The sequence below is a fragment of the Anabrus simplex genome, chromosome 2 (assembly GCF_040414725.1).
Source record: "Anabrus simplex isolate iqAnaSimp1 chromosome 2, ASM4041472v1, whole genome shotgun sequence".
Taxonomy (NCBI): domain Eukaryota; kingdom Metazoa; phylum Arthropoda; class Insecta; order Orthoptera; family Tettigoniidae; genus Anabrus; species Anabrus simplex.
This window is the reverse complement of record NC_090266.1, coordinates 193,821,319-193,848,578: the sequence shown is the minus strand read 5'-3', so window position 1 is coordinate 193,848,578 and position 27,260 is coordinate 193,821,319. Positions and strand designations below refer to the sequence as shown.

The window sequence follows — 27,260 nt, the reverse complement described above, 5'->3', positions numbered from 1 at the left end:
CCTAACAGAAACTATGTTGCGTGCAATGGTATTCCTGATAAAGAGCCCTACCCTAGACTCTGCCCTTCCCTTTCTAACACCCGTCAAGTACACTTTATAATCTCCTATCTCTTCCTCGTTATCTCCCCTTACCCGAATATCACTTACTCCTAGCACATCCCAATGCATCCTCTTTGCTGACTCAGCCAGTTCTACTTTCTTTCTTCCATAAGCCCCATTAATATTGATAGCTCCCCATCGAATTCCATTTCGTTGGCCAAGTTGTTTCCAAGGAGTCCCTCGCCTGTCAAATGGGAGTGGGACTCCGTTACTCCCATAGGTCCGAGGCTTGCTTAAAATGTTCTGAGCTCGGTAAATTCATGAAGCAGGATGCTACCCTACTTGCACATAGTCCAGGTGAGGATCTCTCCTCTAACGGATTATGGACCACCGGTGAATTGTATAGTCCTAGCCACCTGAGCACAAGGAGAGCCATGACTCAGAATATGTCCGAGATGCCCACTCCCATTCCATATCAACTGGTATCCCGACTCTCAGGACCACTTACTAGGCCACTCAGCCGTTGCCCATGGTTCACGAATTAGGACGTGACTACAGTAATCTACACCACAAAAATGTTGCAAAGTTTGGGCTGGGAAGACTTGGGAGAAAGGAGAACTGCTCGACTAAGTGATATGTTCCGTGCTGTCAGTGGAGAGATGGCGTGGAATGACATTAGTAGACGAATAAGTTTGAGTGGTGTCTTTATAAGTAGAAAAGATCACAATATGAAGATAAAGTTGGAATTGAAGAGGACAGATCGGGGAAAATATTATTTTATAGGAAGGGGATTTAGGGATTGGAATAACTAACCAAGGGAGATATTCAATAAATTTCAATTTTCTTTGAAATCGTTTGAGAAAAGCCTAGGTAATCCACAGATAGGGAATCTGTCACCTGGGCGACTGCCCTAAATGCAGATCAGTAGTGATTGATTGATTGATTGATTGATTGATTGATTGATTGATTGATTGATTGATTGATTGATTGATTGATTGATTGATTGATTGATTGATTGATCAAACCGTCGTCCTTGATATCATTTATAGTTGCTAACTGTTTCTGAATATTTGACCAAGGATCTCTTAAATATTGCGGTAATAGTACATCCCAGTCTATTCCAGCTGACCAAACACGTCGCACAAATATTTTACAGGTGATAATGCTGGGGTTTAAACGTGCCATAGAATCCTATATAGAAGCAATCATTCTCAACACACTCCTCTTTGTTACAATGTTGTCTGGTTTGTTATTATTAGTATTTATTATTATTAAGAAATACATCGCAATTGGGAAGTATCGCTGCCGGCAATGGTCATTTACAGTAATGTGATAATAAGGTAAAGTTAAAACATAATTATCCAACAAAAACAAAAGTACAACAAGCAATTCCATGGACAGAAAATATTACGAGAAATATTATTAGTTTAACTTCCATAAGTATTTCCAATGCTTAACATTATGACTTACAATATTATAGGTTTAGCTTACTACTAGCTTTACATTACAAGTGATAATAAAGTAAAATTGAAACCTAACTACCCAACAACACCACTACAACAACTAGACTACAACAAGCAATTCCTTGGAAATTAAATACAAGCAATACTACTAGTTTAACATTCTAAATTCAGCATCATCATATGGAAATTCGCACATAACTTAAATATTTCCAGTGCTCAACACTGCGGCTTACAATACTATAGGTTGAGCTTACCTCTAGCTTAATATTACAAGTGATAATAAAGTAAATTTGAAACATAACAACCCAACAAAAACAACTACAACAACAGGAGTACAAGCAATTCCACGGAAAGAAAATATTACAATAAATACTAAGTATTAGTTTAACATTCTAAATCCAGCATCATCACACAAATTTCCATACACAACTTAAGTATTTAAGTATTTCCAGTACTTAACACTACAGCTTACAATACTATAGGTTGAACTTACTACTTTTTTTCTAGTTGCTTTACGTCGCACCGACACAGAAAGGTCTTATGGCGGCGATGGGCAGGGAATGGCTAGGAGTGGGAAGGAAGTGGCCGTGGCCTTAATTAAGATACAGCCCCATCATTTGCCTCGTGTGAAAATTTGAAACCATAGAAAACCATTTTCAGGGCAGCCGACAGTGGGGTTCGAACCTACTATCTCTCGTATACTGGATTCTGGCCGCACTTAAGCGACTGAAGCTATCGAGCTCGGTGAACTTACTACTAGTTTAACATTACAGTGGTAATAAAGTAAAGTTAAAAACATAATTACCCAACAAAAACAACAACAACAAGATCAAGAGTACAACAAGCAAACCCATGAAAAGAAAATATTACCAGAAATACTATTAGTTTAACACTCTAAATCCAGCATCATCCTACACATATTCACAGACAACTTAAGTATTTCGAGGTCTTAACACTACAGCTTACAATACTATACGTTGAGCTTACCACTAGCTTAACATTAGAAATGAAATAAAGCAAAGTTAAGAACATAGGTAATTACCCAACAACAAGTACAACAACATGAGTAAAACATCCCTGGAGTGAGAATACTACAAGAAAAACTACTAGTTTAACATTCCAAATCATGCAGAAAATCACAAATTCAGTGTCTGTAATTTACAGCTTTTACTTTTCACCTTAGAATAGCAGTAATGATCTTCTTAAATGTCTTCATAGCGGAAAGGAATGTATCAGAAACTGCTGCAGGTAATTTATTCCAACCCCTTATGGCTCTGTTTACTAAGGAAAACTTGCCCATATCCGTATACTGGTTTCTGGCCCTAATTTTATGCTTGTGATCATTTCTCGATAGGTAGGAGGGAGGTTCCAAATTATTTCTAATACTACTACAGGCAGCCCTTCCCGTAAAGCTCTTATAGAGACCACACAGTCGGCTCTAGTTCTTCTAGATTCAAGACTTTCCCAATTAATGATATTCGACCTATTCTCGGTTACGAAACGCATCACTCTTCTGTGAACTTTTTCTAGGGAATTTATTAAACCTACCCTGTATGGCTGGATATCAAACAATAATTTATCTGTCAATGTTTTCCATAAAAATTCCGACGTTTTCGTCCTTTCCTTGTCGTTGAAATTCAATGGAACATTTTTGTCGACATCTTCTGTCGTGATGTTTTGTAATAATGCAAGGTGATTGGATGTCTACTTCCTTAGATGAAATCCACCGCTCCTCATTATTGCTATTAAATCTCTCTGTATTCCTAAAGCTTTATTTAAGTAATTAGTTCCAGATATTACGGTATGTCAACAACATAGAAATCGCTGTCAGCTGTCCTGGCTGCTTCAGGATAGTTCATTGATTCATCTTCAGTATATTATTAGGCATCTTGTAGCTAAGAATGGCGCCGACGCTGTTCCATATGTGACGTTGTTCAGTTCGTACTCTTTGACTGGTTTGTTTGGGTCACTTCTTCACACTATTCGTTGGAGGTGTTGGTCGTCAGGATGTATCCAAATATGTCTATATATTTTATCAATGCCAGCTTAAAATTCAATTCTTTGCAGTCGAAAGCTTTGAATTATTGAGTACAGATCGTCCTGCACAGTTGCCACAACTATTAATATATCATTCAATGAAACTCCATTGTCGCTCCGTTCTGAGGCTTTGGAAAACACACCTTAGCTTAGTTCTTGAACTTGTCTCCTTTATGATACCATGATGTGGTATGTAAAATGGTGGGATGTATCATCAGGAAATATTTCTTCCTCCTTGTCGACTAGTGACATATGGCCCAACTCTTCATATTGTTGCAAGAACTCCTGATACGTTTCCTCCATCTCTGGCTGGTAGTTTAATTTCCGTTCAAGTCTCATAAACTTGGATTTCGCATTGTTAAAGGACCTCCCTAGTAACTGATGACTCTTTCAATGGTGGCCTAACTTTATTGACCATTCTCTAAACGTCTTGGATTTTGCAGGAATTGGTTTCACAAGCTTTCTCTTTCTGAGTAAGAGTTCTACTTTAAATATATTCTAGAGCCCAGAATCACTCCATCAGTGGATGTTATGTGTCTGTCTGTACGAAGTGAGCATGACTTGTAGGCCTACGTTTTCTGCGGTGAACATATGACTGATAGGTGTCCCCAGCAAGTATGTAGCCTAATTGAGTGTTCTGGAGGACTGGAAATCCCTCACAGTCAAAATTCCCTTCTAACATAATATCAAAGAACATTTCTGCCCCAGTGAGGAGGTCGACATCAGCATACTTATTAAAATCTTCATCAGCAAGTTTTACACCACGTGGAAAGATCCTTTTATAGATAACAATTAGTACAGTAGGCATATCGTTAGTAACTTGTTGTAGAACCAAACACATTATTTTAGTTTGATTACTATTGTGTATGGAGCTTAATTCCAGTTGAAAAATGTGGGTGACTTGGGTGACTGTTGACGTCACATTGTTAATACCCTTTACTGCTATTTGATTTCTTGTCTGACGATGAGTTAAACCTAACCTTCTGACAAGGACTTCTGTGACGAAATTAGATTGCGAACCACTGTCAAGGAGAAGACGACATGATGGTTGTTTGCGCGTGTTATCCTTGACCTTCACCTTAGCTGCTCCTAAGAGTACACACGGTATGCTGTATGTCTCCTTAAATGCATGATATGAACTCCACTTGGAGTCATTCCTGGCTGCGCGTAATAAAGAGTGGTGCCACTTGCCACATACTCTGCATCCGCTGAATCTGCATTGTTTAACCATGTGATCATTACAAGGCAATTTATACATAAGTTATGGCGTTTAGCCGTTTCATACCTGGAAGAAGTCTGTGAAGCTTTATATTCCGGAAACTGGTGGACAGCATGGGAATTATTACATATTGCACATTGATCCTTAACATTCATAAACGATTGTAACTGGCTTTTGGTAAGACTTGCTCTGTTATCATACTTCTGGTCGTTAACTCTGATCTTTCCTTGTGAGCTTTCTAAAGCATTGCATTTATGTCATAAATGAGTACAGTTGATGCAAATTTGGTAAATGCCTATCTGAAATGTGAAGCTCCCACTCCTTCCTTGTTCTGCTATCCAGACTTTGCACTTAAACATATATGATAATTACATCCCAGCTATCTGTGTACTCCTTCAGAGATTTTTGCCTTTAAATTACGTCTCGTAACATCTAAGAATTGTCGCAATTTACTTGTGCTCTCGTTTAACATGGAAAGTAATTTAATTATATTGTCAATAACTTTGTGTACTCATAATTAGCCTATCATAGTCGTATCTCTCAACCACTCACTCCCAAGCTATATCAAAGCCTTCTTCAGTTAACTGAATGTACTGAATTACTCTCCTAGTATCGCCCTTAATATTACCTTGCAAATAACGGAGTTTCTGAATTTTTTTTTTTTTTTGCTAGGGGCTTTACGTCGCACCGACACAGATAGGTCTTATGGCGACGATGGGATGGGAAAGGCCTAGGAGTTGGAAGGAAGCGGCCGTGGCCTTAATTAAGGTACAGCCCCAGCATTTGCCTGGTGTGAAAATGGGAAACCACGGAAAACCATTTTCAGGGCTGCCGATAGTGGGATTCGAACCTACTATCTCCCGGATGCAAGCTCACAGCCGCGCGCCTCTACGCGCACGGCCAACTCGCCCGGTTTTCTGAATTTTAGGAATATTTGTATTGTTACTGACAAGAGACATAAAAATCTCTCCAAATGTGACCCTTTCTTGAAAATGGTCAGTAAAACCAGGAATAGAAAGTTGAGGTGGCATAACCTTTATTGACGGATCCAGACTACTACGCTCGTTACATTCGCTTTCCTCATTGACGGAATTGCAATACCTATCTTCTATTTGATCCCGTTCAGCTTCATCAGTAAGACCTTTAACTGCATCCATTTCATCTTGAAGCAACATGTATAGCCAAATTCAAGATATTAGATAATCGCAACAGGTGTGAATAAGTACCTATCAAGCAATACTGTCGTTCACTTGCAATAGACAATGGACAATGGACTGCTTTCCGCGTTAAGCAGACTCTTATATAGGTATCAACTTCCTCCCTCCAACTCACCCTGACGGATTCAATCATATAGACTCGTTTCTTCATACACAGATAACTCCTCCAACTTCCCGGGGTTTCTTCAACGCTGGCGATTAATCTAACTTCTTCGTGTTGTGATTACAAGTCCATAACCAGAATTACCAAGTACTGTACACTATATGCAAAAAATACCCAAAACAGAAAACATATGAAATAAATCAATTCTGAATTAAACGTGTAACATCTGTACTATTAGAGATGAGTATTGGATGGTGTCCATTAATTGGGATTATTGGTAGTTAAGCATAGTGGAGGCGTACATTTCACAATGCACTAGACTGAAATACGATGTGTCCTTTGAGAATGACGCTTACGTGTTGGCGGCCAGTATCCTGGCAAAGGCAGAATTTGTTTTGTTATATGATTAATATATATATATATACAACTAGGTGCAGTACCCGCCTTTGACGGGACAAGCTATCCCACTCTCCAGCTACTCTCCGCCAATATTCAGCCAAGCTATTTTAGTCGGGATGCAGCCCGAGATGAATGGCAGCAGGAGACACAAATCACATCACAACATTGGTCAATGTAGTGTTATTGTTCATCAGTTTGATGAGGTTTATGTATTTTACACATTCACATTTAGTTTTCTTCCGACTCTGTGGTATTAGGGCATCTAATGTAAAGGGAATGCTTCCTTCTTTCATGGCTCCTTCTTGTCTTATTCTTCAAACGATCATTTCTTTAAGGTTTATTCCTTTTTTGCAATCATCTTCACAATTTTCCTTGTCGATGTGGTCCGATGACCACGCGCTTTTAAACCTTAAGACAATAATGACAAAACCATCGCCAGTTAACACGATTAAACAACAATTCCATGTCAGTAATGCTCAGCGTTGATATGGCCTAAGCAACAAAAGTCTTCATTCACAAACTGTACTATAATCGTCTGTACGACATAAATGATTTGAAATTATATTCTCTGTAACTTATGGTATGTAATGTTTTTCTACAGGACCAATAACATAGATATTTAAGAAATTAAGTTTTAGGCACCTTCCTCTAAAGTACAAGCTCATCCAGCGCGAATAAAATTATTTACACAGTTAAAAAAATAAATTAAAAATTAAAATGTTAAGCTGCAGTCGCTTAAATGCGGCCAGTATCCAGTATTCGGGAGATAGTGGGTTCGAACCCCACTGTCGGCAGCCCTAAAGATGGTTTTGCGTGGTTTCCCACTTTCACACCAGGTAAATGCTGGGGCTGTACTTAATTAATGCCACGGCCGCTTCCTTCCCAGTCGTAGCCCTTTCCTGTCCCATCGTCGCCATAAGAACTATCTGTGTTGGTGTGACGTAAAGCCAATAATTTTTTTAGGGGAACATGTTTTGAAACGTCTGGTATGTGAACGTTAATGTGGTAGATGGGGTACCAATAGTCGTACAGCATACCTTGAGAACTTAGCTACTCAGGGTATGTCAAATGAAAGTTATACTCCATCTGTAGGCGTAGCCATGCATTAAATTGTCAGGTGACCCCTCAAAACGAAGTGAATAGCGGTGCGTCCGCGTATCGTTGTGAGATACACAGACTACAGCGGTCATTTGAGCACGTTGTACGTAAACCAGTTCATCCCATGAGACATCTTAACGAATTTCAAGTCGCAAGGGCCGTCACTTTGATCCAGGAACGATGGACTTTTCGTCGTGTTTCTGTGGATCTCAATGTCTCTCTGTCAGTTATTCAACGCTTGTGGAATCACTACAGTGAGGCAGGCCAGTTCACAAGGAGGGTTGGACAAGGTCGTGGACGCATGGCAACCCCACAGGATGACCGATATCTGACCATATGTGCGTTACGGCGTCGTTCAGCAACTGGCAGAGAACTACAACAATACCTCAGGAGGGTCACTGGAGTCACGGTGTCTGACCAGACAGTACAGAACAGGTTAAGAGAAGTGTCCTTACGACCCAGACGTCTTGTTCGAGTGCCCCGTTTAACTCAGCAACATCGCGCAGCTCGCCTTCTGTTTGCCCGTTCCCACGTCAACTGGCAACTTCGCCAATGGACACCTGTGTTCTTCACAGATGAGTCCAGATTTCCCCTGATACAACGTGATGGACGTCAATGTGTATGGAGACGCCGTGGTGAGCAGTACATGCCAAATGTTGTCCAGGAAGGCGACCGATTCCGACAAGGTTCTCTGATGATGTGGGGTGACATCATTATTGATGGCCGTACGGATCTTGTCGTCGTCCGTCGTAATCTTACCGCTGCGGGATACATCCAGCAGATACTGATACAGCATGTGTTGGTTGCTGCATACGGTGTTGTCCCTGAATTCGTACTCATGCACGGCAATGCCAGGGCTCATGTAGAGCGCATCACCAGAGCTGTCGTACGAGAACTAGACATTCCCATCGAGCATGTGTGGGATAGACTTGACAGAAGTGTTCGTGGGCGTCCTGTTCCACCACAGACTCTCCAAGACCTCGAAGAATGGGACCTCCGTCGTCTTATAGGGAGCATGCCACGTAGGTGCCAAGCTGTGATAAATGCTCGTGGAAGACATACACCATACTAAAGCTCTCCAACTGTGATAAAAATCCACCCTGGAGGACAGTTATCATTTTGTTTTCGCCAGTATTCGGACATTTCCCTTTGTGTTCTGAAAATGGACGCGAATCCATCAATGTTCTTTTGTATACTTCAATGGTAAAGAAAAAAGGTTTAGTTGGTAATATACCTGGGTGTGAGGTATTGTTTTGTGAAGCAGGGCATACGGTCAAAAATATGTTCCCCTAAGTTTTTTGAACTGTGTATTAGAATGTAGTACCTTATTCTCAGACTTTACATACAGATTTTCATTCAATTCTGTTCACCCATCTTCTCGTGATTCGATGTTGCAATGGACTTAGCAACAAAAATCAAAATAATGAATATCTCTGTTATCATAGCCGGTACCGTAAAACTGTATAAGACATAAATGATCGGAGATTTAATTCTATATAACTTTAGTTATGTAGTATTTACGATAGGACCACTAATATCACATATTTTTGGGAATTCAATTTTTGTTCTTGCCCTAAACTACCATTTTAATCAAAGTGAATACAATTATTTATAGCCTAGATTGTAGTACCTTATCCCCCAAATTTACATACCGCTTTTTATTAAATTATCTTTACCCATTTTCTCGTGATGCACGCACAAACATACACATAGACAGACATGAGGGAAAATTAAAAAGTGCATTTCCTCGTTACAGTGCGACCAATACAGAAATAACGTTATTTTTAAATTCTGAGCAATGCACAGACACAACTCTTAATTTATATGTATAGATTATTTGGGAATTCTTATTCTTCTTCTCCTTCTTCTAATGGCGCATTCCTCTCACAGTAAAGTGGTGAGTAATTATTCCTAGTTTGGACTTCCTGTATCAGGGCTGTCACATCGTGGATGTCGAACTACTGTCGGAAGTTCCACGCCCTGAGTAATCTTTTCCGCCGACGTCCTGGTTTCCTTTTTATCTGACATTCTTAAATTAGTTGAATGAGGCTGTAATCATCATTTCGGAAAATGTGGCAGAAATAGGGGCTTTGTTGCTGTATATACGTGTTAGGACTTCGTATAATGTCCCAATAAAGTGGTTTACCTCATCATTGTCCGGCTCCATGGGTACATGGTCAGCGTGCTGGCCTTTGGTCACAGGGGGCCCCGGGTTCGATTCCCGGCACGGTCAGGAATTTTAACCATCATTGGTTAATTTCGCTGGCACGGGGGCTGGGTGTATGTGTTGTCTTCATCCTCATTTCGTCCTCATCACGGCGCGCAGGTCACCTGCGGGAGCCAATTCGAAAGACCTGCACCTGGCAAGCCGAACATGTCCTCGGACATTCGCGGCACTAAAAGCCATGCGCCATTTCATTTCACCTCCTCATTGGTAGCATGTTTGTTGTCGTGTGGATCATCAGGTCACAGAATGGTTCGATGCAGCCTTCCATACCACCCTATCCTCTATTAAACTTTTCATTTTTTACGTAACTACTACTTCCTGCATCTACACTAATTTGATTTTCATGCTCATGCTTTGATCTTCGATTCTTAAACCAGTACCGATAACATGAAACGATTTATGAGACTCCAGTGAATTTCAGACTAGAAGTTACAAAAGTCAGAAGCAAACTTCTTCCAAAGCCAATTTTGGTCTTGATTTCTAGCTTTAGAACGTAAGTTACAGAGGACTGGAGATAGGATGTACCCTTGCTTCGATTCTCTTGGTCTCCGATTCTGATATTGGTGATGATGACGCTGCTTGTTGTTTAAAGGGGCCTAACATCTAGGTCATCGGCCAAATTTAGATATTAGCTGTTTCATTTCTCTACATCTTCTTGGGGATTTTAACATTTTGTACATTATTGAGTTCAGGGCATTTGTTGTACACTGACTGACAGAGCAAATGCAACACCAAGAAGGAGTGGTCAGAACTTTATGCCAATTGCAGGGTAGACTGACGTCACTGAGGTATGCTCATGATGTGAAATGCGCCGCTGTGCTGCGCACGTAGCGAACGATAAATGGGACACGGCGTTGGCGAATGGCCCACTTCGTACCGTGATTTCTCAGCCGACAGTCATTGTAGAACGTGTTGTCGTGTGCCACAGGACACATGTATAGCTAAGAATGCCAGGCCGCCGTCAACGGAGGCATTTCCAGCAGACAGACGACTTTACGAGGGGTATGGTGATCGGGCTGAGAAGGGCAGGTTGGTCGCTTCGTCAAATCGCAGCCGATACCCATAGGGATGTGTCCACGGTGCAGCGCCTGTGGCGAAGATGGTTGGCGCAGGGACATGTGGCACGTGCGAGGGGTCCAGGCGCAGCCCGAGTGACGTCAGCACGCAAGGATCGGCGCATCCGCCGCCAAGCGGTGGCAGCCCCGCACGCCACGTCAACCGCCATTCTTCAGCATGTGCAAGACACCCTGGCTGTTCCAATATCGACCAGAACAATTTCCCGTCGATTGGTTGAAGGAGGCCTGCACTCCCGGCGTCCGCTCCGAAAACTACCATTGACTCCACAGCATAGACGTGCACGCCTGGCATGGTGCCGGGCTAGAACGACTTGGATGAGGGAATGGCGGAACGTCGTGTTCTCCGATGAGTCACGCTTCTGTTCTGTCAGTGATAGTCACCGCAGACGAGTGTGGCGTCGGCGTGGAGAAAGGTCAAATCCGGCAGTAACTGTGGAGCGCCCTACCGCTAGACAACGCGGCATCATGGTTTGGGGCGCTATTGCGTATGATTCCACGTCACCTCTAGTGCGTATTCAAGGCACGTTAAATGCCCACCGCTACGTGCAGCATGTGCTGCGGCCGGTGGCACTCCCGTACCTTCAGGGGCTGCCCAATGCTCTGTTTCAGCAGGATAATGCCCGTCCACACACTGCTCGCATCTCCCAACAGGCTCTACGAGGTGTACAGTTGCTTCCGTGGCCAGCGTACTCTCCGGATCTCTCACCAATCGAACACGTGTGGGATCTCATTGGACGCCGTTTGCAAACTCTGCCCCAGCCTCGTACGGACGACCAACTGTGGCAAATGGTTGACAGAGAATGGAGAACCATCCCTCAGGACACCATCCGCACTCTTATTGACTCTGTACCTCGACGTGTTTCTGCGTGCATCGCCGCTCGCGGTGGTCCTACATCCTACTGAGTCGATGCCGTGCGCATTGTGTAACCTGCATATCGGTTTGAAATAAACATCAATTATTCGTCCGTGCCGTCTCTGTTTTTTCCCCAACTTTCATCCCTTTCGAACCACTCCTTCTTGATGTTGCATTTGCTCTGTCAGTCAGTGTATTTTAATTTGTATTCACTATACAAGTTTTACATTCCGGAATAATGTATGTTGTTCCTGTTATGGGATATGAAATTTTATATTTTAATTGAATTTCCTCTGTATATGTATTGAAAATGTTAGTGCGACGTAGCCTATGTATCTTTGGTACGTAGGATTTTTGTTCTTTATTTTGTGTACTTGCAACTGTTGTGAAAGGCAAGCAATCTCGATGTTTTACTTATTAAAGCAAGTCCCACCACTACATAAACAGTTGAATATTCTCAAATCACTTGGATTTGCTTTTTCATGAGCAACTACAATATTGTTCCAGTAATTTATCGTTTGCTCTCTGAGTGGGACCAGACTAAGAAAATAACCTCCGAATTACTTGAGTGATGTTAACGATCACTTATTCCTTATCATTTATATGATTATAGTATTTTAGACAAATAAATTAGATAGTACACTTCTATGAGAAACATATTGTTTATCATGTGATCAAGTGACCCAATAAGCAGTCACCATGTTTCATGATTGGTGGCTCACTTATTTATCTAATGCTAGCCTATCTCACTTCAGGATTGGCTCTCTAGGAAACGAAAGGTGAATTAGTTAAATCGAAATACTACGCACACAAAATATTCACAATCTGTCGTGTGGCGAAAATATGCCCACGAGACTCTAAGTAATGGTGTTAGTGTTGAAAGAAATGCGTTATTTTATGTGATGTGCTAAAATTTCACTTCTCCAAAGAAGAAATTTCGTTTTGGTGCCACAACCCGTTACAAGAACTACGTTAAGAAGAAATGCGCATTAAACCAGCAATTGATTACAAAAAATTGGTCGAGCAGTCAGTTTCAGGTGATAATATATTTTCAAGCTTCGTGTTCACTATCACTAAGTTCCGGTGTTCCATTATGGAAAGTGATCAAAGTAGATTGTGGTGTTTTTTTAACTATAAAATAAGCAGAGAAGAGGTCAACGTTATGTTAGGATGTAGTTCTTTCAATATTGATTTTCACTAAAGCAAGATGTTTGGATATTCATCTATATAACTATAGACGCATCAGAACTGTGTGTGCATCGTTAGAGCAATAATATCGGAAAGATAATACTTGACAAACTTAATGTGCAAGCACTTGACGAAATAGAATTTTCAGTGCATCATCATTCTCGTTATAACCACAGGGAGTACAGAACGACAATATAGGTATTAACATTTGTCAGTGCTGATGCTCTAATATTATTTCTGTAAGTGGCAGTGGATAAAATGTATCTCAAATAAAATATATTCAGAATTAGATAATTAATTATTCTAATGATTTTTTCTCACAGATTCCGAAGTAAAACTGAAAATGTTCTAGAGCAGTAAGAAGACATGCATCAACCTTGTGAGTCAATTTACTTTGAAGTTACTACGCTGAATAGGTCAGACGGTAGATAACTGACCTTCTTAGCTTAATTGGGCGGGTCCGAACCCCCACGCAGTTATGTGGCTTGGAATGGTGGCCAAATGCGTCAGCCTCTTGTCGGTAGATTTACTGGCGAGTGAAACAATCCTTTCGCAGGAAAAAAGATCGATACGTTAACGTCTCCGAAAACCATTAATGTAGTTTATGGGAAGAAATAAATCAATATTATTATTACTTTATTTTTACGTAATAAATCGGTGCTGTTTCTGAACTGACTCGATAGTTGCAAGGAGTCACCCATCATAGAATAAATTTACAGATAATTATACTGGTACAATTCAGTTGTACATTATTATATACACTTGGGCTAAAGCTTCGCTTCACTATTGTCTCTCACTAATCACTAGATCCTCATGCTGAGAGGACAGCTCATGAAGAGGAGAATTTGGGCCTAGGAACTTCCTCACAATTTGGCAGTCATTCAGGAGAACAACCTTTTTAAGCTCTGTGTAAGTGGATAATGAACAGTGGAGATTATTGGGAATGGCACCAATACATTATGAAAATATTGGTTATAGAGTGAATCTTGCACATGCTTTGTATTTCTGTTGCTATTTAGGCATGAGTTTATTTTGATATTTTGGTTTCTATTGTTGTCTGCAGATAGCAAGTGTTTGGGCAGGCTATCTCCGCATGAATGCAGCCTTCCCAGAGTAATGAGCAAATATGATACCTGATCTGTTGTTCGATGAAACAGAAAATGGGACTATTGGGAGAAGGAAACCCTTTTCCAACCAGTGGAGGTCCATTTCCGATACTGTGGTGCTGATTGAGGCCCTTTCCGTCTATGCACCTATCCATTTGCTTCGAAATCTCATACATAGTTGAGTTCACTGAACCGTCATTTTAGACACACGTCTCATAGTCACCTGGTTCTTTAAGGCGGTAACTGATCCATTGCAACGTGCCAGTAGGCCTTCACACATCTTCGTAGCGGACGTCCACCTTTCACAGCAATGGAACATAGTAAGTAGTCTGCAGTTTCCACGTCGGTCGTTCGCGATGGTGCTATTTTTCCACTGACCTACAGCAGATTAACAAGCGAACAGTTCACAAACTGTGCTATTTCAGAAATACTATCAGTTTTGCCCAAGAAGATAATAATTATCCCTTTTTGCTACTCGAATAAATCGTCCCTTCCGCCCATGACAGTAATGAGTAATATGCGTGCAGACGGTTTACCGCACATCTTATACAGTAAATCCACAAGCCAGCTTACAACATGTGACGTACTCCATGGGCAACGAGGTGCCAATGTCAAGTGTAGGAGGTGATTGACTGTGTATACGATACTGATGGCTGTACTGAAGAGGATTGTTGCACGGATGATGTTCGTACGGGAATAGGTATATCTTACCTCCCTAATGGAATGGGACTTGGAGGTAGTCAGGCTCCCGGGATATACATCAGAGACTATCCAACTCTTCTTACTGCACATCCTAAAGATGCTTTGATATTGTGGAGTTCTTCAATTTTAATGCCATAATAAGGTAGGGGTGCCAAATTCCGTCCCCGCACCTAATTTCGTCCCCCCTAGGGATTTCTAGTTTGCACTGTTGGTACCTAATGTTTAGCCACAAGCACACGCGTAGCCTCATCCCGTTGTCTTGTGCGAGTTTGTTGTGTGTATCACGTTTAGTTTCCGTGTACAAGGAGGATTCATTTTTCATGCTGAGGTGATTTAGTCCAGCATTCAAATAAAGAGCCTGTTATTCCTACAGTGAGCACTGATATGTGTATGAAATACTGGACTGCATTTCAGTCGTGTGGTGTAGTTCCTGGCGTGTAAGCGCTACAGGGAGTGGTTAGCGTGAGTTTCTGTAGTGGTCATTATAATAACTCGGAGATTCGTCGTAATTTCGTCCCCCTTTATTTTATTTCTTATTTTTGAAATCTGTTATTATTTTCGGATTGGAAAACGCAAGCAGTGGGATAAGGAGGCTGTGAGATAGGCTATTAAGACAGTGAGGGACAAGATATATGGTTACAAACGTGAAAGTAAAGCGTTGAACATTCCAGGAGCAATGCTGAAAGATTACGTTAAACAGAATAAGCTACCAACAAAATATTATTTATAAATGATCTTCAAGTAATTCATTGTAGGGAAAGTTTTCGGTAAGGTTAGAAAGGAAAAATATATTAAAATTAATTGTACTTTTCATAAATTTGGTTCGAGATGAAATTACGAACAGACTTTTGGTAGTTCAGTTTTGTAGTGTTTATGTCAAATATTGACTACCTTACGTTATAACAGTTTCATTGTAACCTGACCGTAAATGGAGAATGAATTAAGTACTATATATACCAATTTCTAGCATTGCCCATAATAATCCTGAATTTCTACAAGTCCAAATCTGCCAAACGGGACGAAATATGGGCTCCCTACCTTACGCTTCCCCTTAGCCGACGTATTTTCAATCAGATTCATGTCGTGAACCCAAGCAGGCCAACCGGTATGTTGGAGGAAACCATCCCTGAACAAGTTGACTTATGGTAACTGATTATAGGTTTTGCTGTAAATCGCTCACCTCGCAATAATTATAAGCACATTCACGCGCTCGTTACTACAGTATAAAATTTAATATGATAAGGAAGTATTGGTCGGTAGTGAGATGGCCATCAGTGCGGTGACTCATCCATCCCCATGAGACGAAATCCATTCCAAACAGGACACAGAGGTGCAACCAAGAGGCGAATGTGACACCCCGTGTATTGAATGCTATCATATGTCGTTGCACAAAATGTAGATTTTTCAAAGGATATTCCTTGAGCTCAATCACGGCGTTCATATAACTTAAGAAATTTACACTAATAAATATTATGGTTAACCGGAGGGGGTTTGTTTGTTTACAGGCCTCTGAACACCGAAGCCGATTTTATTTGGTCGGCTGTAGGCTGTCAATGAGCAGCCAAAGGAATCGGTAACATACCGGAGATAGACTCCGCTTTAGAACATATATTCCTTAGTGGTGCGTATGATCAGTCCTCAGCCCGAAGGCTGGTTGGATCCTCAACAGTTCCACTATCAGCTGTAATGGATAGCCTAGGCATTACTGAAGAAGTGTACTAAGGATAAGAGGAGTGAGGTAGTTTCCTGTTACTTTCCTCACTGTGCCAGAAATTGCTATTACATATCAGTATGCCAAGCCCACTGAAGTGCATGCACCAACCGACCCTATGAGCAACATTTTCACACCATTCATAGCAGGGTCTGTCTGCACAAGGAATGGAGTTACTAGCATCGCTCATACGTCAGCCATTTTCATATTGTCAAGGCCAATGATGTGACTGAGAGCGGCCAGTGAAAGTAACAAAATTGCTCTAGCCCATACCGGGAGACATAGTGCACTGTAAACACTAGGCCTCGCATGAAAAGGCATTTCCTTAGTGAAAGCAACCAGTAAGGTACTCTTCTGTGGAGAACTAGTTCTTCGTCGCAGACTACTTTCACCTACCTCCCTCTGCAGTTTCACACGCTGAGTAATTGAACACTGCATCTTAATGCTGCGTCACGAGCTCTGGATACTTCAACCAGCGTGTATGTAATGGGACATTTTGTAGAAGAAAAACGAGTTCTGTTCATTACGATTATAATATCGTTTTGAACATTTAACAGAAGTAGGATGATATTCATCAAGAGGACACGAACTTCTGAAGTTTCACATCGAACTACGAATTATAGCCTGCATCTCTGTAGATTTATGGAGATTACATAGTGACAAGGGTGTGCGTTACCCAGAAATTCACGGTTTTGCGAAATTCGCATTCCACAAATAAAGTCGTCAAAATATGATGCCATTCAAAAAGAAACGAGCCGGAGGCTATAAAATGTAAACCACTGAAAGGATCATAATGCAATTGCCTGCGAAAAAGGTGCGTTTCCTACAAGAGCGTTAAGGTCCTAAACTCGCCGCTGGAGGAACATGGGTGCACACCACGTGACGACAGAGCGATCACGCGTTGATCGCCCACTGCACCCAGTCATGCTGACAACAGTGAAATGGAGGCTTCAAAAGAAGAGCAATGGTTTGTAGAGCGTTTCTTGACAGCAGAAGGAGTGAAGGGAACGAAAATTCATCGAGGAATGGCACAAGTGCACGGAGACACTGCCATGTACTTTGCAAGTGTCAAGGCGTGGTACATGCGATTCAGGGAAGGACGGATGTCGTTGGCTGATGATGCACGGTGTGGAACGCCACCCGCATTACCGATGCCATTGTCCAGCAGGTCGATGCCCTCATTATGCAACACCGGCGAGTTACGGTAGCAGCCATTGCAGCAGAGTCGGGGTAAGCGTCGGAAGTGTTCAGGCCATCATTTAGGACAGATTGAAATTTCGCTAAAAGTGCGCACGATGGGTGCCTCACAGTATTCAACCAGCACAGGAAGCATGTCAAATGGTCCTCTCTCTCTTGAACATCTGCTGCGCTATGCCAAGGAAGGGGATGAGTTCGTGTTACGAGTGGTCGCTGGAGACGTCACATGGTGTCATCACTTCGAACCCGAGTCTAAACGATAGTCTCCAGTGGAAGCTTGCAGGACCGCCATGACCCAAAAAAATCAAGGTGTGCTAAAGACGGCTCTGAGAGACAAACGATTTACTTCGGACGACGGCGTCAAGCAGAACGTTCGGAACTAGTTCACGAGGCAGCCTCGGGAAGTTTACGAGACGGACATTTCCCACCTTGTGTCTCAGTGGGACATGTGCTTCAAGAGTGCCGGGTAATACTTTTGAAATATCAGTACAGGTATTCATTTTATAGCCTCCGGCTCGTTTATTTTTGAATGGCCCTTATACTTCAAATTACGAGCTATCCGTTAAATTAGTAACCCAGATATCGTCTTACAATGCGGGTTGTATGATACAGTGTTCTCATCAATTTTAATTCACAACCACCTCGGTTATTATGTGTCAATTATTAAAAGTATCCAAGAAGCATAGAAGTCTGAAAACATTCATTCTAGTGTGTTGTCTTCATTACAGGGGTCGGGTATAGCATGGTGACCGTATCCTTGGTTGTGTGCATATATTATAATGTGATCATGTCGTACACCGTCTTCTACATTGTCGCCTCTTTCGGATCCGAAGTCCCATGGAGCCGATGTAACCCTGCCTGGGCAGATCTGAACACCTGCTATGTCCGCGGTGCTCCAGGGGTAAGTACTATACATCTATCGTGTACCACATCAATTACTAACAACTTTTAACTAACAGACAATTTCAATGAAATTTACAACTAATAAATTATTGTGGAAAAATGCATGTGGAGGCCTACTTTCTGTGAGTCGTTTGTGATCATGATGAATGGTAAACATATCGCAAAGTCCGCATTAGTTACGTTCTGGAAATGTGAGGCCAGCTCTGTGGTGTAGGTGTAGCTTCCGGAGACCTTGTATTCGATTCCCGGTTCGTCCAAGGATTATTGTGACCTTTTTGTGTGGATGTCAGATGGAAAACCTATGGAATGTTATTGTATGGTGTAGTGCAGCAGGTTGTCACTGGACACTGAAGGGAACATGGCGGACCGGAATGTGTGTGTTTGTATAGGAGCGCACATGGGCAAAGTAGGAGAGCGTGGAATAATCATAGTGTGTCATGGCTGATGTCTATGTCATGGTACGATACATTGACAGTTTAATTTCCAGGCCAATCCAAGGCATATATCGACAAGAATGCAGACGAAGTACAAAAATTAGAGTAAAATATTTAAATATTACATTTGTGCAAGGCTCAGTTCACCCGCCGTATGTTGGTGCATAAATTTTGTAAAATAAACTAATGATTGAATCAGGCAGTTCCAACTTCTATGGCGTATATTCAGACAGTGTATTAGCAAGGTCGTAATTTAAATGTGGTAATACGTTATTTAAGACAATATTGAATGAAATGATATTACGAATAAGGAATAGAAAATTGTATAATTACTCCGTGAATCATCAGTTGCAATAATTATTAGTAAGAGCGGATACAGCCTCGCACAAAGGCTAGTGTAGGCAACAAGATTGTCGGATTGTCATAATATTGTCGGAAGTAATATATATGTTGAACGTTGAAATGTGATCAAAATAAGCCGCGGTTTAACGTTGTATACAGCGCAAGGAATGTTTAGAAGACTGGAAGTGTTTAAGTTATTACAAAATATGGACGAAAGTGATTTGGAAATGTGAATATTATTGGCTTGCGTGTTAAATTTGCCTTGCGATCCAGTTAGGTGTGAGTACACACAAAATATTGGTAAAATAGTATTTAAGTTATGTGGTATGGTGTTAACGCCGCCTATTTGAGATTTCAGGTACTCTGCGATCACAAAATATATCTATAAAATACGAGCTATGAAAAAGTGACCATGGATTGGTTTTAAATCTGTAAGCTGAGACAACGGCTAATGGATCAAAGCCCGGAGGAGAAAGCAACAACACCATGATCGACAGACAGTGATCCAGCATGTAACAGGGCTGGTTCTACATAAGATAAGTGGCAGATTTAATTTATCCTTTCTCTCTAAAACTTACGATTATTGTCTCTCCATTTATGTCGATATATATTAACTTACCGAGCTTTCACGCATATTTTTAATTTCATTTACGTTTTTGTTATGCATTTTTAATTAATCTAATACCAGTAAAGTTAGAATATGATTTTAATTCAAATTTGACAGTAGTTTGACGGGATTTATAGGATATTCAAAGACATACAAATAAGCAGAATATGTAATTTGAGGCTTCATATAAAAGTGATTAACGGGCTATATTTTCTGGAATGTATATTATATAACAAGGACATTTCAGTCGTCAAATTATAAATGTTAATTTGTGTGTAAGTTTCTGTAATAAATAGGAAAATCATGTATAGCATGGAAGAGGATAATTGTGAGAAGATCGTCCATATGATTAACAAGCCCTATATAGTTGCGTGTATTTGCTATCATGTGTGTAAATTTGAATGAATAGATAGGAATCACCAAATAAGTATGAGAATGTTAAGTTAGAGTCTTCATGAGGAATTACAATAACTCAAGATATAGTAGGTTGATAATCAAGACGTGAAAGATAACAAGAGTAGTATTAGACGTGATCTTGGAAGCAAATACTCAAGTGTAGTTATGATAGGTTTAGATAGGAATGTATAGTACAAGTATGAGAGTTAATGGTTTTCGAAATACGTATGAGTGATGTAAGGTAATAGCGGAGTCCTCATAAATGATAAATTATACTAAGTGAGAATAGGTTTTATACGTATGCAATTCTACGGTAGTAATGGATCATCATATTATTGCAGCATACGAATATCCTCGAGAAGTCAGTGTAATGATAAGTTATTCATTGAGAAATAATTGTAGACGGGATCATGCGTCTGATATTGTTCTGAATGTACAATCTCCGTAGAGTATACCTTGTTTTTAATAACTGATCATAATTATTGGAGAATAATGTAATTAACAAGCATATGTCTTCATGAAGAACTTATACGAGGTTATAGACAACGTTAAGATCATCCACATGTGATAGCATATAAAAACACACAATGATAGTATATTAGGGCCATCTAATTCGCAGTATATATGGATATGATTATTGGTGGAGATGGCAACGTTCTTTACTTAGATCCTAGTAATGAGTGACTAACCAATATGTTGACAATAAGAATTGTAGATGATGGAGGTGCTGCATATTTCCTATTTTGCACCTCGACTATTTATAAAGAGCCCTTTTGTTATTTTATTTTAGGTGGATCACCCCGAGAATTTATTTATAAATCCCCGATGCAGAGTTATTGTGATTCTTTTTCAGCTGTAACCACGAGAATGGAGTAGGCCGAAGCTGAGTCTTCGATATTTTTGTAGTATGATATCGCATTTCCCTGTGATCAAAGTTGTTTGTGTTGATTATATGGCGTGTCTTATCCACTAGTGTCACTAGTTATTATTTGGCATTTTTCATTACTTATAAGTATAGTTTTCTTTCAAAACGGATGGATAATGGAATTATGAGGGGATATAATTACTTCTACTTAAAGCGAACTACATGCGATCAAAGTCATTATAATAAGACCCTATACTGTACATGTATGATACAAGGCTATGTGAATCAGGATCCAATCGAACACCATGATAATGTTTGTACATTTAAGTCAATTCTAACTTCCTTTACACTTGTTTTTAACGTCCATGAGTGATGATATGAATTTCAATTTAATTGTAATTGAAGACTGCTTGAATTAACTTTTATGTTTTGAATGATCGGAGATGGTTTTAGTTAGTCTACGTTTTTAAACTAGACGTCATTGTTGGTGTAATATGTGGACCGCGATTGTCTATTATTGGGAGACAATGATTATTAATAGGTCTATTACTATTGTTTACGAAATGTTTTATTTTTGACAAGTGATAATAAATTCAATGTACCGGGCGAGTTTGCCATGCGGTGAAGGGCGCGCTGCTGTGAGCTTGCATGCGGGAGATAGTATGTTCGAACCCCACTGTCTGCAGCCATGAATTTGGTTTTCCATTTTCATACCAGGTAAATGCTGGGACTGTACCTTAATGAAGGCCACGGCCGCTTTCTTCTCACTCCTAGGCCTAGACCTATTTGTGTCTGTGCGACGTAAAGGAAATTGTAAATAAATAAATAAATAAATAAATAAATAAATAAATAAATAAATAAATAAATAAATAAATAAATAAATAAATAAATAAATAAATAAATAAATAAATAAATAAATAAATAAATAAATTCAATGTCTACCCATGCTGTAAAAATTGTAATCATTATAATTCAATTGTCTTGAAAATGAAATTCTACAACCTGTTTTACTGCCAATGACCGGGTCAGGGATGGGATGAATGAAACCCCCAACTTGCGGCGAGAATAGGGAATGTACCGTCTGCCGAAGCCTGTCGCACTCCTCTGAGGCAATGATTAATGACTGACAGATGAAATGAAATGATATTGGAGACTGTTGTTGGAATGCAAAATGACAGGAAAAACCGGAGAACCAGAAGAAAAACCTGTCCCGCCTCCGCTTTGTCCAGCACAAATCTCACATGGAATGTTCGGGATTTGAACCACGGTATCCAGCGGTGAGTGGCCGGGGCGCTGCCGTCTGAACCATGGAGGCTCCAATTCAATTGTCTTAATATAAGTAAATGTGGGAAGCAGTTCCAAATATTTCCTACGTCGGCGTTTCTCATTTTTTCTTAGTGGTTTCTTCCTTATCCATTCTTATCCACAGTTATTCAGTTGACGAGAGCATAATAAGTATTCTTAATTTTGGCGAGGAGAAAAGAAGAGAAGGGTCTTCACAATCTACGTGGTATCCATACAATCAAGCCACGGCCTGAGAGGTGAGTATCATTATTCTACGACTTGAGCAACGACCGGAGCAAACGAGAAACAAGAGCGGATAAAATTATAAACCTGCCATGCGGGCTGGAATAGGATTCACTCAACGCTGTGAATAACTACGGGCTGTCTGATATGAGAGGAAGTGCACCCAGCCCTGAAATGCAAAGAATGCCGCTGAGGATGTCCTAACGCTCGAATATGTGCGGGCTACCCGGCTGGGCAGCGGTCACCTTGTCGGGCAAAGGTCCTTAATGCTTACAGGTACAGATTATTATTTATCCTGCCAAAGTTAGAGATGTACTCCCTTTCTTACACTTAACCAGTCTTAACCTAATGCATGGTTACTGATAAAGTCTACCTACCTTTAAATGATGAATATAATAGTTTAGCAATAATGTGATGAAGAAAACAAATGCGTTAACAATAGTAAAAGTAATAGAGTGAATAAAATAGTCTAACCTATTTTTATGAAGATACGTGTATATGGGGCAGTCAAATTAAAACAGAACACGCATTATGTGCGAAAGGTGGCAAAACTGTTGTTACGTATCGATACTTCCATTGCTGTGGTAGGAGAACTACATAGTGACAACTCACCGGTACACACAGTTGTTGGGTTATGTTTTTGTTGGTGCGTGGACTGGTCTAGTGTGTTCGTCCAGCAGTAGAAATTGAGGCAAGCAAAGAAGAGCAGCGAAGTGCGGTTCGGTTTCTGGTGACGCAGCGCTGTGAAGACACTTTGCAGAAACTGATACGCGGCATAAAGTCAAAACACACAGGAATGCTGTCGGATGAAGTCGACCTATTCCACGATAATTTTCACCCCCATACTTCCAATTTGGCGAAGTTTACGCTTCAGCGATTTGGTTGGGGAACACTTCAACATTCTCATTACATCCCGGATCTTTTACCCTGTAATTTTCACATTTTCAGCGATCTGAAGAAAGACATTCGTGGAGGTGGATTTCATTCGGACGAGGAAGTATTCTCTAAGAGAACTAGATTTACTAACTATAAGAACGTGTGAAAAGAACACAAATTTCAAGAAGATACCGAATTGTCACTTTCAGTGTGGAGGCGAAGAGAAGGAAATATGACAAGTAAGCACAAGAGGAAGAAAATTATCAATGAAAGGAACAGGAAAATGAAGATGAAGAGGAAGTAGTAGGAGGATTTTTAAGGTCATCACTACATGATTCATTCAGGTTTACTTGGTATTTTGACAGAGGAATGTATAATAGCTGAGTTGCTAGACCTGATTCTGACATCCACTGGTAGAAGAGTTACGTAAATGGTGAATAATTTAATGTAGATTGTCATTCTGTGCACGGGAAGGGATGAACACATGGTGCTGCAGGATCAGGTATTTTTGTTGTTGTCTGTGGAGAGAAATTTAATGCGATCAGTGAGATAGGAAGGTTTTAAGAATATGCTGCAAAAATTAAAAGAGTATGAAGTACAGCACGTGGCGCTCCTGCAATGGCTGTGTGTGAAATAGGGATGTGCCGGTGCATAGTAATTGTAGTCCAGCAGAATATGTTTAACTACTTAGAAATTGTAACTATACACTAGACGTTGTAATGCTTAGGCAATTATTTACACTAATATTAACTCGTTAGTTTTTCATATTTACCTTGCTGTTGTTCATGCTAATTCGTATATGTGGTATGAGGCATCGTAGTCAATATCCCTATGTTCTTATCGTGTGTAAAGTGCTTGACAAACCGGTGTGCAATTGTAATATTGGTTGGGAGAAAACTGGTCTATTCGACACCATCCTGGAATTCACTTGAATTTAAAGCGATCATGTAAGGAGAGTTACTTCTGGCTGAGAATGTCATTTATATTCTCATTTAATTGATCTAAATCTGAATGCACGAAGTTCCTTCTCCATAAATTTGCTACAGAACACGGTATCGAATCCGTACTGGTCAGGTGGGGAGTTACGAAGACTTGGTACAAGATTTAACAAAAAGTACGGCATCGGTCAAAATGTTAAGACTACATTCGAACACCATGAAATATCACCTCGAACCTAAACGTCTGCCTTATCAACTCAGTGAATTATTTCCTTGAATATTCCTTGAATATTTCCTTGGCCATTTGTGGAATTAGATGAACCTCTCTCTGTATTAAATACTGTACCGGTGTTCTTTTATACTGTATATATCAAAGCTTAGCGGAAATGGGCTACTATCCCCTCGCCTTTCTCACATTAACCATGAGTTCACCGGCAAGCTGTCAGAGTCAGGTTCTTCCCCATCGGTAGTTCTAATTTTACTCTGAAGATACCGCATTTCTGTAGAATTGGACTTCGCCAAGATTGTCAACAGTACTCGACAACATAAAAGTCGTAAGTTCGTTGTGTGTGTACTTTGGGGTCAAAGAATATGTCGAAGTCAAGTCTATAACTGTGAAGTTTCGTACATACATACATTACATACACTATCATTATAGACTGTTATGCCTTTCAGCGTTCAGTCTGCAAGCCTCTGTGAATTTGCTAAACGTCGCCACAATCCTCGATTTTCAACTAGTGTTGTGACCTCATTTAGTTCTATACCACTTATCTTTAAATCGTTAGAAACAAGAGTCTAACCATCGTCGTCTGGGTCTACCTCTACTTCTCTTACCCTCCATAGCAGAGTCCATTATTCTCCTAGGTAACCTATCCTCCTCCATTCGCCTCACATGACCCCATCACCGAAGCCGGTTTATGCGTACAGCTTCATCCATCGAGTTCATTCCTAAATTAGCCTTTATTTCCTCATTCCGAGTACTATCATGCCATTGTTCCCACCTGTTTGTACCAGCAATCATTCTTGCTAATATTAGAAAGTAACTTAAAGAAAACATTTAATAACAGGTTATACCTGAAAAAATATCACTTCGTTCAAAACAAAATTACACGGTACGTTCTTGAATGAACTTCACCATATTGTACCAAATCACGTTTTATTATTATTATTATTATTATTATTATTATTATTATTATTATTATTATTATTATTATTATTATTATTATTATTATTGTTATTATTATTATTATTACTCCGCCTCTGTGGTTTAGTGGTTAGTGTGATTAGCTGCCACTCCCGGAGGACCGGGTTCGATTCCCGGCTCTCCCACGAAATTCGAAAAATGGTACGAGGACTGGAACGAGGTCCAATCGGCCTCGTGAGGTCGGATGAGTAGAGGGGTTTCGATTCCCGCCACAGCCATCCTCAAAGTGGTTTACCGTGGTTTCCCACTTCTCCCCCAGGCAAATGCCAGGATGGTACGTAACTTAAGGCCACGGCCACTTACTTCCATCTTCCTTGCCTATTCCTTCTTCCTTCCGAACTTCCCATCTCCTCGCAACGCCCCTGTTCAGCACAGCACGTAGGGCTGCCTGGGCGAGGTACTGGTCTTCCTCCCCAGTTGAATCCCCCGACCCAAGGTCTCACGTTCCAGGGCACTGGCCTTGAGGCGGTAGAGGAGGGCTCCCTCGCTGAGTCCGAGAGAAAAACCAACTCTGGATGGTAGACGGATTAAGAAAGGAAGAAGAAAGATCATTTTATTATTATAATAATTATTATTATCATTATTATTACCGATCGAGTGGGCCGTGCTGTTAGGGTCGAGTAGCTGTGAGCTTATCTCCATTCGGGAGATGGTGGGTACGAATCCCACCGTCGGAAGCCCTGAAGAGAGTCTCCCACGGTTTCCCATTTTCACACCAGGAAAATGCTGGGGCTGTACCTTAATTAATGCCATTACCAATCGTAGCCCTTTCCCATCCTTGCGTCATCGAAAACCTTCGATGTGCCAATGCGAAGTTAATGCATTAGTATATAAAAATTAAAATATTTATTTTTTAAGGAAATGATGAATGATATGAACAAGTGTAAAAACAATATTATGTAAAAATTCTGTGTACACCTTCCTAATGATTGTAGAAATATTTTACACTTTTTTTTAATGATGTACTCCTTGTGTGCTTCCTCTCTCCTCACTGGTCCAGCTAGGACTGCAATGCGTTTTCCCCGGCGTCTCCCCAGATGGTTGCTTACCGGTAACGTTCCGCTGTATCATGCTTCAGTGATGTTATCCCCTATTGCGGAACGGTACTTGTAGTTTATTGAAAATGAAAACCTACAACCTGTTTTCCAGTCTTTGACCGGGTCAGGGATGAAATGAATGAACCATTTATAGGCTATTATTACAATGGGGTCGCCACTCCCAAGGTGATTATTAATGACTGATAAATGCTATGAAATGATAATGGAGAGTGTTGCTGGAATGAAATATGACAGGGAAAAACGGAGTACCCGGAGAAAAACCTGTCCCGCCTCCGCTTTGTCCAGCACAAATCTCACATGGAGTGACCGAGATTTGAACCACGACATCCAACGGTGAGAGGCCGACGCGCTGCCGTCTGAGCCACGGAGGCTCTTTGTAGTTTATTATTATTATTATTATTATTATTATTATTATTATTATTATTATTATTATTATTATTATTATTATTATTATGACGATGACATCGCCGAAGCA

The 27,260-nt window shown here is 40.6% G+C and overlaps 1 protein-coding gene across 1 annotated transcript in view; it reads left to right on the top strand.

The window, feature by feature from the left end:
• The window catches only part of LOC136863481 (sodium-dependent proline transporter-like), a 206,613-nt gene that overhangs the window by 32,753 nt on the left and 146,600 nt on the right, over window positions 1–27,260 (top strand). The window contains exon 4 of the mRNA XM_068225959.1: window positions 18,364–18,536. Within this exon, the coding sequence (XP_068082060.1) occupies window positions 18,364–18,536 (173 nt within the window). The remainder of the gene's footprint in view (window positions 1–18,363; window positions 18,537–27,260) is intronic.